The sequence below is a fragment of the Ornithorhynchus anatinus genome, chromosome 1 (assembly GCF_004115215.2).
Source record: "Ornithorhynchus anatinus isolate Pmale09 chromosome 1, mOrnAna1.pri.v4, whole genome shotgun sequence".
Classification (NCBI taxonomy): domain Eukaryota; kingdom Metazoa; phylum Chordata; class Mammalia; order Monotremata; family Ornithorhynchidae; genus Ornithorhynchus; species Ornithorhynchus anatinus.
Genome location: NC_041728.1, coordinates 30,981,718 through 30,995,183, shown reverse-complemented (window position 1 = coordinate 30,995,183; position 13,466 = coordinate 30,981,718). Strand labels below are relative to the sequence as shown.

General features: G+C 47.4%; 1 protein-coding gene and 1 non-coding gene across 9 annotated transcripts in view; one reads left to right on the top strand and one right to left on the bottom strand.

Annotated features, from left to right (window-relative positions):
- Positions 1-13,466, bottom strand: part of GPHN (gephyrin) — a 684,869-nt gene that overhangs the window by 41,932 nt on the left and 629,471 nt on the right. For all 8 annotated transcript variants that reach the window (XM_029059894.1, XM_029059899.2, XM_029059912.2 and 5 more), the window contains one exon: positions 11,588-11,709. In XM_029059894.1, the coding sequence (XP_028915727.1) occupies positions 11,588-11,709 (122 nt within the window). The remainder of the gene's footprint in view (positions 1-11,587; positions 11,710-13,466) is intronic.
- On the top strand, positions 10,942-11,079 carry LOC114816131. The gene has a single exon (XR_003763917.1). It is a non-coding gene; the product is annotated as a small nucleolar RNA SNORA7 (small nucleolar RNA).

Below are 13,466 nucleotides of genomic sequence, written 5' to 3'. Positions count from 1 at the left end.
ATACATCTTCTTAAGTCCTGGTTATTTTGGTGCAAGAGGTAATATGGGATAAAATGATCACGGGAGCCCGAAGTAAAGCAACCACTGAGCATGAAAATGAATGATGAATTCACCTCTCTGTCACTGGGGGAAGAGTGTTGAGAATGTAGACTGCAGGCGGGATCTACAGTGTAGCAGGGACGGAGTAGCCACGTGATTCCACTGCCTGTCCTCACTCTTCCCTCCACTCTTTGGCCATTTCTGACGAAGCCGAGGTTTTTGACTCTCCGTCTCTGACCACGTGGGCAGCGGGGCCTTGTGAATTATTTTTTCTTTATAGTATTATTTTAGTTCTTACTATGTGCCAAGCACCGCTCTAAGCAATAGACTACTGGGGCAGATACCAGATAATCAGGTTAGACACAGCCCATGTCCCACATGGGGCTCACAGTATTCATCCTCATTTTACAGATGAGGTAACTGAGGCCCAGAAAAGTGAAGGGACTGTTCTAAGCAATAGAGTACTGTGGTAGATACCAAGTAATCAGGTTAGACCCCATGGGGGGGGTCACGGAATTCATCCCCATTTCATAGATGAGATAACTGAGGCCCAGAGAAGTGAAGGGACTTGACCAAGGTCACACACAGCAACTACATGGCGGAGCCAGGATTTGAACCTAGGTCCCTCTGACTTCCAGTGGCTCACAGGAAAAGCAGCACACGCTCAGTCCTGCCCCATCCAGAGTGACAAGCCCAGTCAAGGCTTCAGTCGGAGGTTGGGTGGGCCTCAGCCCGACTGAAACCTAGCACTTAAGCACTAGAATGCCTTTACCTGGTGGGCTGAGAAACAAATCTACTGTCTCTGGTCCTTCCTCTGAGTCATGGCTTTTTCTTTTTAATGGCATTTGTTAAATGCTTACAGTGTGCCAAGCACTGTCCTGAGCATTAGGGGATTCATTCATTGCATCAATCGCAATTATTTCTGTGTGCAAAGCACTCTACTAAGCTCTTGGGAGAGTACAATATAACAATAAAAAGACACATTCCCTGCCCACAATGAACTGACAGTCTAGAGAGACAAATTTATCAGGTTGGACATCGTCCCTATCCCTCATGGGGATCACAGTCCAAGTTGGAGGGACGAGGATTTAATCCCAATTTTACAGATGAAGTAACCGAGGCACAGAGAAATTAAGTAACTTGTCCAAGGACGTGCAGCTAACAATTGGCAGAGCCGGGATGAGAACCCAGGCCCTCTGACTCCCAGGCTCTGGCTCTTTCCACTAAGCCACGCTGCTTCTCTGGTTTGGTATTGAGCAATTTTTTTTCCCTGAAATTCAGAGGCTGAGTTCTGCCCAGGTCATATATATGCTTATTGCTGTTATTTGTTAAACCTTTAAGTGGGCTTTAAAGCAGATTTAACAGGCTGGTCTCTGGTTACAACACAGCAGCACCTAGGATTGTTGCTTTTAGATTCAGGGGTTGTCCAGAGGATGCATCTATAGAAGCCTCCTGTTTGTGACCTGGGAAAGACTTGGGAGCCAGAGAAGGAAAACAGTCCCAGAGCTGGCTGCCGGGCAGGGTGGGGGGGCTCCCTTTCTTTGCCATGGGACTTTGATTACAATGTTTCTTTCTTCTTTGTCTCTTATTGATTTAACAAAGGTAAAGCAAGTGCCAGAGGCCAGCTGCTTAGGGATCCTTTGACCTGGAAGTGGAAGTTTTTCAGATAAACACGGCAGAGGATGAGAGAATCTTAGTCTTGTGCCCACAGATGTCTGAGTTGAGGTGACTTAGGCAAACCCTAGGTTTTCGGCTATCCAGAACAGGTCAGGAGTGGGGCCACTAGTGCGAGGAGCCTAAAAGAGGAGGACGAAAAGGCAGAGGGATGAAGAGAAGGAAAGAAGAGAGGGGGAAAGAGAGTTGAGAAGGGTCAGATGATGAGAAGAGGAGAAAGGAAGAGGGAAAGAGGTGACTCGCTCAATCATCATCAACCATTTCCACCGGCTGCCCGCAGGGCCTCAGCCACCCAGGGCGAAGCAGAGGCCCAGCCCAGGATGGACCCATCCAGACCAGATGGTTGCTGCCACTCTGACCTAGACAGCTGGGGAGGGACGGTGACCCCAGATGAATTGGCCCATCCTGAACCTTGCCTGGGAATATCTGGTGCTGGAAAGGAGAAGAAAGGAGGACGATCAGGAGGAAGAAAAGAGCAGAAGGAAGAGAAGCAGGAGGAGGAAATGGAGTAGGAGAATGAGGAGGAGAAAGAAGTGGAGGAAAAGGAAGAAGAGGAAAAAGAGGAGGATGAATATGATGAAGAGGAGGAAGAGAAATGATAACAAAGAAAGGAGCCGTGACAGTGGACACTCACCACTCCTCCTCTTCCCTGTTGTTGTCAAGCTGTGGTCGCTCCTAGCATAGTTGGTGGACTGACCCGAGCTGGAAGTAGGCTTCTGTTTACCTTAACACCATGTTGCCTTTCCTACATGCTTTCCTGTTCATTCTCAAAATCAAAGCCTCGCAGGAAGCTCTATGATGGAGGTCCCAGGACGGAGATCCCATTTTAGAGTCGGGTCTGGATGGGGGCAGTCCACAAGATCTGACCCCACGTGGGTCAAGCCGGATTGAGCCCCTCGAAGCCCAGGTGAGACATCTAGGTTGGCATGGAGGTGAGAGGAGAGGCCACGGTGGCTGGGGCCCTGTCACGAGCTGTGAGGGAGCTGCAGGAACCGGAATCCCAGCAGCCAAAATGGCCTTAGCCAGTGCTCCAAAGTACCACTGAGGCCGACTCTGCCGCGTAATCTGTTCTCCAGCTAGATGAGGGTTTGTATTTTGGAATTTGTTCACTAACACTCTCCTCCGGGGGGGTCAATAGGAATGCATTTCCAACCGACTCAGGCATTTCACCCAGGGTTTGACTCACGGAGCCTGGGTAACGTCACTTGGATTTTTATCTTTCGGCAACAAAGGTAGGTTAAGGATGAGAAAGGAGGCAACCACCCCAGAATACCAATGGGCTTTAGATGAAACGGATCTTCTTATCTCTGCTGAGCTCCCGGCACTGACTTCTATTCCAGAAGTTAAAATATCTCTCCCTCCTGTTCCTAGGGGGATCGACATTCCATCTCTGCGCACAGACTGATTATTTTTCCTTTCCTGCTGACAGTCTTCATTATAATAATCTGGGTTATTGAATTCTAGCCCTATTTTGATGAGACATGGTTCCCTCAGGAAGAAAGGCATTCGCAAGAGATTTGCACATTATCGGACACTCGGTATGGTTGGTTTAGACTTTGTAATTCTAGGGCTGCCTTTTATTCCTGCTCTCCCCTAGGATATGCTGAAACCCAAATTTGAAGCAAAACAATGTCAACAACAAGGGTTGAAAAGGCAAGCAACAAAGCAGCTCTGTTGGTATGAAGTGATCAGATCTCAGCGTCCATAGACTGTGCGGTCATCCCCTGGAATCCTGCCTCTCAGAGTGAGACTCTCCGGCTTTGTTTCGGTGGGAGGTAAAGCCGTCGGACTTTCTCTTGCCAATGCTCCGCACAGTCTCTTTTCCCAGGCAAGATTATAATAAAAATGATAATTATCGTATTTGTTTAGCACTTATCATGTGCCAGGCACTGTACTAAGCGCTGGTGTGGATACGAGCAAATCGGGTTGGACACAGTCCCTGTCCCACGTGAGGCTCACAGTCTCAATCCCCATTTTACAGATGAGGAGACGGAGGTCCAGAGAAGTTAAGTGACTTGCCCAAGGTCACACGGCAGACAAGTGGTGGAGCTGGGACTAGAACCCATGACCTTCTGACTCCCAGGCCCGGGCTCTAGCCACTACGCCATGCGGCTTCTCTACGCCACTGTTCCATGAAAAGTCCCGCCGGAGGTGCCTAGGTGTCAGCTCAAGCTTGTCGTGGGCAGGAATGTGTCCATTTGTTGTTACATTGTACTCTCCCAAGCACTTAGTACAGTGCTTTGCACACAGTATGCGCTCAATAAATATGACCGAATGAGTTCACGGCCTGCTGCTCCTCATTCTGGCCTCTTACACTGACGCACCTCACCAACCTTCACAACACCGGAAAGCCGCACCCGCTCGTGACCGGGGCCTGGGGCGGCAGTCACTTGGTGCCCGGGACTTCACGGTGATGCCCGCCCCACCCTGCTTTGCTTACCACAGCCCTGTTCTCTTCTCTCACCCATCCCCGGTAACACACCCAGCCAGTTTACTCCCTCACAACACCCTCCACGCTTCACGCCACTCTCCCAAGAGTCCCTCACCCTACCACCCCATCTAAGGGCTGTCTGGGGAAGTCCTGCCCATCAGGAGCAAACTCCCTTTCGTCCTCAACCTCTTCCTGACCCAGCCACTCCTCCTCCTCGGCATCCCCGTGGCCCTGCTTTTTTCCTGATGACTCTGTGTCCCCTTTCTCCAGAGAAGGCCTCATCCTCCATCCGTGCCCCCGACTCTAACACTCTCTACATCTGCCACTCAATACACCATCTAACCACTGTCATTTACCCCTTGGTTTCACTTCCGCTTCTCCGAATGACTTTCGACGCCTTTATCTCCTTCCTTCCCTCCTCCTTTTTAACATGGATCCTCAGGGACTTTAATACCCACGTGGATGTTCCCTATGACCCAAAGCAGCGTGGGTCAGTGGAAAGAGCCTGGGCTTCGGAGTCAGAGGTCATGAGTTCGACTCCCGGCTCTGCCACTTGTCAGCTGTGTGACTGTGGGCAAGTCACTTCACTCCTCTGTGCCTCAGTTCCCTCATCTGTAAAATAGGGATTAAAAGTGTGTGAGCCCCACGTGGGACAACCTGATTACCCTGTATCTCCCCGAGCGCTTAGAACAGTGCTCGGCACCTAGTAAGCGCTTAACAAATACCAACATTATTATTATTATTATTATTATTACTTCCTCTCATTCAACTCCAGAGATTTCCCACTCCACTCTAAGTTACTCAAACACCAATTTGGACGTATATTAGATCTCATCATCCCTAGTCACTGCATCACTTCTCACCTCATCAACTCTGAAATATCATTCTCTTGACCACAAGTATCTATAAAAGTCTACTAAAAGTCTTCTTTTAATCCCTTTGCACTCGCTAGCTATCATTTCATCTCCCTGCTCCCATTCAGTCGATCGGACAGTGATATTTATTGAGGGCTTACTATGTACCGAGCACTGTTCTTAGCACTTAGGAGAGTACAATTCAGAAGAATTAGCACACATGTCCATTCGTGCCCAAACTCCAAACTGGAATGAATTGTATACACCCCCTGCCTCTACTTCCTCTCCTACAACTTCCTTGTTGATTTACTACAATCTGGTTTCCACCTCCTTCACTTCACTGACACTGCACTCTCCGAGGTCACCGATGCCTCCTCTCCATCAAACTACACATGACTCCGAGGGCCACTCCCTCTTCCTGATGACACTTGTTTTCACTGAGGCTTTCTTTGCTGGTTTTCCTCTGCTGCTGCTCTTTCTCAGTTCCTTTTACAGTTTCCTTTCCCACCTTTTATCCCCGGTGAGGGGCTATGAAGACTCTGTTTGCAATCTCCTACTCTTCTCATTTTATACTCTTTCTCAGAGAGCTCCTGAACTCCCTTGGCTTCAGGGACCACCTCTAGCTGGATTCCTCCCAAATCTATCTCTCAAATCAATCTTGGATTTCCACTCTGTATATGTATTTCCCCAAATACATCTCCTTATCCATGCCCCACCAGCACCTCAAGCTCAGTATGTTGAAAATTGAACTCCTCATCTTTCTGCCTTAATCCTCCTCTCCACCTAACTTTCCCATCACAATTCACAATACCACCATCCTTCTTTTTTCCTAAACTCTGACCACTGGCTTTAAAACACTCCATAAACTCTCTCCCTCACAACTATCCACTCACTTTTCATACTACACCCGCAGATGGCATTCTATATTTTTCCCAACCTCGCTTTCTCTATGCTTCATTTTGGAGTCGCCTACTTCAGATCCTTGGCTCACTCCCTTCTTCCTGTCTAAAACTCAAAACCACCTGAAACACTAGCTCCTCCCATCTTCAAAACCCTTCTGAATTCAACTTCTTCTAAAAGGCTTTCTCCAGTTAATTCTTCTCTTTGTCCGGTCGCATCATTTCAGCATCGTTACACTCGATGATTCTTGTTACAATTTTGAATATATCGTTTTACATACCCTACTATTTGAGCATGTCTTTGTCTTATTTGTAAACTGGTACTTTCCGGGGCAGGGGGTGGGGAAGGGGTATTTCGGGGGTGTTTGGTGCAGAATTTTATCTCAATTCTAAGACAGATATGGATAGATGATAGAAACCAAGAACATAACAGAGACAGAATCGGCAGAGTCATGACATGGAGCAAGCCCAGTCAGAGACCAGAACTAAGACTTTTATGGAGATAGACATAAAGAGAGAAAATAAAGCACCCCACACCCTTCCCCAGCTGGGCTGGAGCAGACCAATTGCTTTCTCCGATGAACTGGGTAGCCCAGCTAAAGATGGGAAAGAGTCCGACACCCTGGGTCCCAGCTAAAGATGGGAAAGAGTCTGACACCCTGGGTGGCGCGTGAGGGTCGAACAGGAAGTGGGGCTGCCTTCTTGATGACTTTGATGTCTAAGGAAGCAGCATGGCATAGTGTATAGAGCACAGGCGTGGGAGTCATGAGGTCATGGGGTTCTAATCCTGCTCTGCCTCTTCTCTGCTGTGTGACCTTGGGCAAGTCACTTCACTACTCAGTTACCTCATCTGTAAAATGGGGACGGAGACTGTGAGCCCCATGTGGGACAGGGACTGTGTCCAACCCGATTTACTTGTATCCACCCCAGGACTCGGTACAGTGCCTGGCACATAGTAAGAGCTTAAAAATACCATTATCATTATTATTTTATTTAATTAGCTGCCATTTAGCTCTGAGGAGTGGATAGACTGACTCCAGCTCCCATCGCTTCCCTAACACTCGAGGTGAAGTTATTGTCCACCCTACCTTCAGGATTTCCTAAGGGAAAAAGGCTCCCACCGCTCACTGTCCCGATACATCCTCCCCACTCCCATCTCTCACTTGCCCTTCAGGAGATATTTATCTCAAAGTCACTGAAGGCGTGGGCTCTTTACAACTTACAACAGAGGGAGAGAGAAGTGAAAATCTATTGCCTTCCTTGATCTTGAAATATTATTCTCCGCTGAATGCTCCCAAGCTAGACATCACCTTTAGCCCAACCTCCCCCATCTCCTGTTCACCCCAGTATGACAGGCATGGCGACGGGAAGGAGTTGAATCCACAATTCAAATGCGACAGTAAAAAGGAAGTCCTCCGGGGCCATATAATCCAAAATGCTGGCCATTCTGCAGACACACGATTTAGGGGACCACATGTGAGTCCACTCGGCTCCTCCCTGGATAATTGATAATTGCCCAATTTTTGTTCACACCAATGACCGAAAAACCCTCTGAAGACATAAAGTGCTACCGACATGTAATTACATCTTTTAAATGTACAAATGCATCAGTGTGATTGTTCCATGGAGAAAATGTCCCTTGGAATGTGGAAATTGTGGTTTGAAAGGGAAACCTGTCTTTGGAGAAGTCTCATTTCCCAGCAGGAGGGTTGCCCTTCAGTTGGAAGATGTCTTTGAAACTCACCCATTCCTGTGCTCATGGGGCTCATATCTCATATCTTCATGAGACAGGGAATGTATCTCTTTTGTTATATAGCACAGTACTCTCAGTACTTTGCACACAGTAAGCGATCAATAAATACGATTGAATGAATCGTTCTCTCCCAAGCACTTAGTACAGTGCTCTGCACACAGAAAGTGCACAATAAGGAGTGGATGAATGACTCTCGGAGGCCCTTCTGATCAGGTGAACACTAACTCTGATAGAGACTCCTAACTTTTGCTATCCATTTTCTGCCTGGTCCCTAATGCATCAAGCATAGAATTATGTGGTCAACGCCATCAGCTCTGCTAAAGGCAGGAAAAAGGCCAATTACATCAATCCCACCCTTTAAGTCTCTTGGATTGGCTCCCTTTGTATCTCTCACCTCACCTCTCATGGAACAGTGGGTATCCATTAAGGCTCTGTTATTGATCCCTTTATCTTCTCCTTTGGGGAGCTCATTCACTCTCCTGGCTTCAGCAACCACCTCTTTTGACTTTCAAATCTATCCTGATGGCCCTAACTTCTTACCTCTTCTGAAGTCTTGCATATTGCCTAGCTTCCCAGACATCTCTTCAACTCGCTCTTTTTCTCTCCCAAACTAATTTCTAACTGCATCTCTTTCTCAACTCTCCCACCTTTGACCCCTCCTGGCCCCACCCCACTCCCCCATCTTGGTAAACCTTCTGACATCCTAAATTCTAATATTTCTAAAATGGAAAACATTATATTCCCCACCCCTCCCCAACTTTCTCATCACAGTTGACAACACCATCGGCCTTCCTCTCTCTGAAGCCTAATGGCTTATGGTATTGTGGTATTATATGGTAGTATACTTGTCTCCTTGCTGTTTTTCAATGCTCACTTTCAGTCCATCTCTAGATTCAGTCAGTTTTTCCTTCACAGCCTATCCCAGATCCATCTCTTCCTCTCCATCTAGATGGACATCACCCCGGTCCAGGCTGTAAAATCGCTGTGGGCAGGGAAAGTGTCTACTAATCTGATGTATTGTGCTCTCCAAGCATTTAGTACAGTGCTCAGCACATAGTAAGTGCTCAATACATACGAGTGACTGATTGATTGATTCTCATATTTGGCTAGACTAGTTTAAGAGACTTCTCACTGGTTTTCCCATCTCTACCCTCTCTCCTCTTTAGACCATACATCACTCTGATATCCATCCCACCTTTCTAAACCAGTGCCCTGCCCACGTCTCCCCACTGCTTAGAAATCTTCATTGATTACCCATTCCTCTTCATATTAAGCAGAACTCTTGACCACCGGCTTTGAGGCATTCCATCAGATTGGCAATCCACATTACCCACTGCTGCAGGAAGGCACAGAGAAGTTGTGACTAGGCCCAGGTCACAGAGCGGATGGGTGGTGGAGCTGGGATTGGAACCCAGGTCCTTCAGACTCCCACGACTACGCTCTAACCATTAGACAATGCTGCTTCTCTGTACTTAGCCACTCTTTCCTCCCACTACACCCCAGCTCCCATTCTTCATTCCACTCAAGGTAGCCCACTCACTTTGCCACATTCTGGTCTCCCCTCCTAAAAGCACATCTCCTTCACGAGGCCTTCCCAGATTAATTTCTCACTCCCCAACTTTTATCTTCTAGACTGTAAGACCGCTGTGGGCAGGGATTTTCTCTTTATTGTTGAATTATATTTTCCAAGCACTTAGTAGAGTGCTCTGCACACAGTAAGTGCTCAATAAATATGAATGAATGATCTGAAGTGTTGTCCAATACACATCTCTATACTCTTCAACTCCTCCTCCCCCAGTGCTTTCCCTCCACTCTCCACATAATCAAAAACTCTTCATAATTGGCTTCAAGGCTCTCTAGCAACTCACATCACCTCCACGACTAAAGGGGTTGCTAATAAAGGGACCAGGTCAGGGTGACACAGAAGGGGAAGGGAGAAAAAGAAATGCGGGCTTAGTCAGAGCAGGCCTCTTGGAGGAGATGTGTCTTCCATTAGGCTTTGAAGGTGGGGAGAGTCATTGTCTGACATGAAAATGACATCACATGGATATGAAAAGGGAGGGCAGAAACAGGAGGCAGAGAGGTCAGTAAGGAGGCTGATAAAGTAATCAAGTTGGGATAGGATAAATTATTGGATTAACATGGAAGCAGTCTGGATGGAGAGGAAAGGGCAGATTTTAGCATTGTGAAGGTTGAACCCACAGGATTTAGTGGTGGATTGAATATGTGTTCTTGTCTGTCTGTCTCCCCCGATTAGACTGTAAGCCCGTCAAACAGCAGGGACTGTCTCTATCTGATGCTGACTTGTTCATTCCAAGCGCTTATTACAGTGCTCTGCACACAGTAAACGTTCAATAAATACTATTGAATGAATGAATATGTGGGTCGAATGAGAGAGAGGAGTCTAGGATAGCACCAAGATTGTGGGCTTGTGAGAAAGAAAGGATGGTGATGTTGTCTACAGTGATGAGAAAGTCAGAGGAAGGGCAGGGTTTGGGTGGGAAGATAAGGAGTTCTGTTTTGGACATGTTAACTTTGAGGTGACGACAGGATATCCAAGGAGAGATGTCTTGAAGGCAGGAGGAAATGCAAGACTGCAAAGAAGGAAAGAGATCGGGGCTGGAGAGGTAGATTTGGGTATCATCTGCACAGACGTGGTAGCTGAAGCTTTGTGAGCGAATGAGTTCTCCAAGGGGCTGGATGTAGATGGAGAATAGAAGGGGACCCAGAACTGAACCTTGCGGGATACCCAGAGTTAGGGGGTGGGAGGCAGAGGAGGAGCCTGCCAAAGAGACAGAGAAAGTGCAGCCAGACAGATATGAGGAGAACCAGGAGAGGAAGGTGTCAACGAAGCTGAGATCAGATAATGTTTCCACGAGAAGGCGGTTGTCGACAATGTTGAAGGGAGCTGAGAGGTCAAGGAGGATTAGGATGGAGTAGGTGCCTTTGGATTTGGCAAGAAGGACATCATCTGTGACTCAGATGATGCTCGAGAAATACTATTGATTGATTCATTCATTGACTGATTAAACAGCAGACAACATACATTATTAGGCTGCTGCTGTAGAACTGACTCCTGTACTTTCTGTACTCTGGATTACCTGCTCTGGTGATGTGGGAAAGGGTACTAGGAAGGAAGGAGGAGAGGTAAGTTCACACTTCTGCACTGGTTTCCTGCAGCGCTGTGCCGGTATTTTGGCACTTTGGGCAAGACAGGAGACTTGCGAGCCCTGCTCCTCCCCCCCTCAGCATTACTGTCACATTCATTTTACTGAACATATAAGGGATCTGCACCTCTCAGGCTGGCACCTGGAGAGTTTCCCATACTCTACCAGTCTCGACTATGGGAGGGAGAGTCAAGCAGAGGCCTGCCCATTCCATTCCTAGCTAGACCAGTGGCTAGCGAGTGGAAGACAATCTGCTACAAGTCAAAACTCCCCTGTGCTGGGCAGCAGCGGCAAGGGAGAGAATTGAGGGCGGAAACTCAGGTTTGCTGCACGGAACGGTAAACCGCTTCCGTGTTTTTACCAGGAAAACTCTCCGGATCCACTACCGGAACGATTGCGGATACAGATGGGGCTTTCTGGGAGAGATGTGTCCATGGCTTCGCTATGGGTCGGACACGACTCGACAGCATAAGACAACAACAAAAGGGATCTGAACCCTGAACGCTCCACACTGAAATTGGATTACAGAGACATCACACGTTTCTACATGTTGAATTGAAAAGAATCCTTTTTCTCCTGGGCGGCCTCTAGGCTGTAAGCTCATTGTGGGCAGGTAATGTGTGTTTATTGCTATATTGTACTCTCCCAAACGCCTAGTACATACCCAGGGACCTGCTTTCCTGTCTCTTTGGGAGCCACTTCCTGGGTATCCAAGAGGTACAGATCCACAGGCCCTTAAAGTGACTGTCAGTCCAATAGGCAGCACTTACTTGTCTCCCACAATTCCCAGATTGATGGTTGGGTATCCATGTTCCTGAATTGTTGCTAGGAGAGTTGAGCGGTTGCTGTCCCGGATCTTCCCTGGTAGGAGGTCATCCTCGGGGTTCAGCAGCTGTAAAGTCAGACAACCCGACATAATCAGTCTTCTGGTTCAACACAACCTGCAGTTCTGGAAGGAGATTCCAGCTCCACCAGTCAGACATAGTCCCCATTGACCAAAACACATACCGAGAGAGTGAGGCTCTCTTTTCATTAATTCAGAGAGCAAATGATGCTCAATTAATCATAACATAATAGAAATCGTGGCATTTGTTAAGTGCTCGTGTATGTCCGAGTGTGGGTGAGTGAGAGAGAAAAACTCAGAATTTGAATTCTGAATGGATTTCCTCTCGATTTTCAGGTCTGTGTGTTTCTTTTGGTCTATTTGGTTGCATCACCCCTTTCTCCATCCACTTTTACCCTTTCCGAACATCTTTAGTTTTTCGGTTAACCACCTTTCCAGCCTCCTAAAGTCCAATTAACTTCGTGCGATTCACACGCCCAACTGTATAGCTTATATTGGAGCATCCCTTCAGTTCGGAGTAAATATTGCGGCATAGCCCGGCCTAGTGGAAGTGAGGGCCAGTCTCAACTCTGGCACAAAAGCTGATGAGGGCACAATCCCGTCTGCCACTGCAGAGCATGTACAGAGATGTTCTGTTCCGAAGCTCCAGACTGCAGATCAGACACTTGCAATACGTGCTGCTGACTACAGGGAGACCTGGGAAAAGAATGTGGATGGCTCAGCACAAACCATCACCACTTCTGCAAAAACAATTCATTAGTAGGCCCCACTGATGGGAGAGACCCTCTTCCCTGTCTTAACAAAAAAATCCTTCTCGAGTACCTTAATCTTCGATCACTGTTTCGCGACACCTGGGCAAGTGAAGACGGGGAAAGGGCTAGAAAAGGTGAACTAAATACCGCCTGCCTTGCCGACCTCAAAACTGGCTCCTCAGATTGCTCTGCTACATGAACTTTATTTTTGGAGCATAACAGTGAACAGAAAACTGATGAATATAGGAAAATGACCATTTAATAGTGTCATGGGCCACCAGTACATTACATGCCAGCACTAACCACAGTTGTTTCCAAGGAAGGATGGCACTGCTGCTCGTGATCTGACCAGAAGTGGAGTCAAGAGCCTGGCATCGGGTAAAGCTGGGCTACTGGATGGAAGACAGCTCACCCAGGAAGGGGCCAGATCCATCTTTTTCTGGAGAGGCATTCCCTCTTTGGAGTTTTGTTACTTCAGTGTAGGATTATCACTACAGCCCTATGAACACTGTAAATCTGCCCGGAGCCGTAAGTGATCAACTGGTGATCCTACCTGCGCTTCTAGAGTGTAAGCTGTCATTATTAGTGTCTATGCCTCACTGATGACACGTAAAGAAAGAAAAATAAAATAATGAAAAAGAGAAAGAAAAATAATAAAAAGATTTGGATAGGCTTGACATGTCGATTCCAAAGTCCATCAAGTTCATTATCAATGGGAGATGCCAGGGTGTAGGAGGGTAGTTTGCCAAAGCGTAGAAAAAAGTCATTGGTCCTAATGGGTCTGGAAAGCTAAATAACGAAGGTCTATTTCAGCTCAAAGGATGTGACAATTTTGTCTTGTCTTATGCCGTCGAGTCGTTGCCGACCCATAGCGACATCACGGACACAGTGATGGATTGAATATGTGGGTAGAATGAGAGAGAAGAGTCACGGATAATGCCATGACTATGGGCTTGCGAGAGAGGAAGGATGGTGGTGCCATCTACAGTGACGGAAAAGTCAGGGGAAGGGCATGGTTTTGGGTGGGAAAATAAGTTCTGTTTTGGACACGTT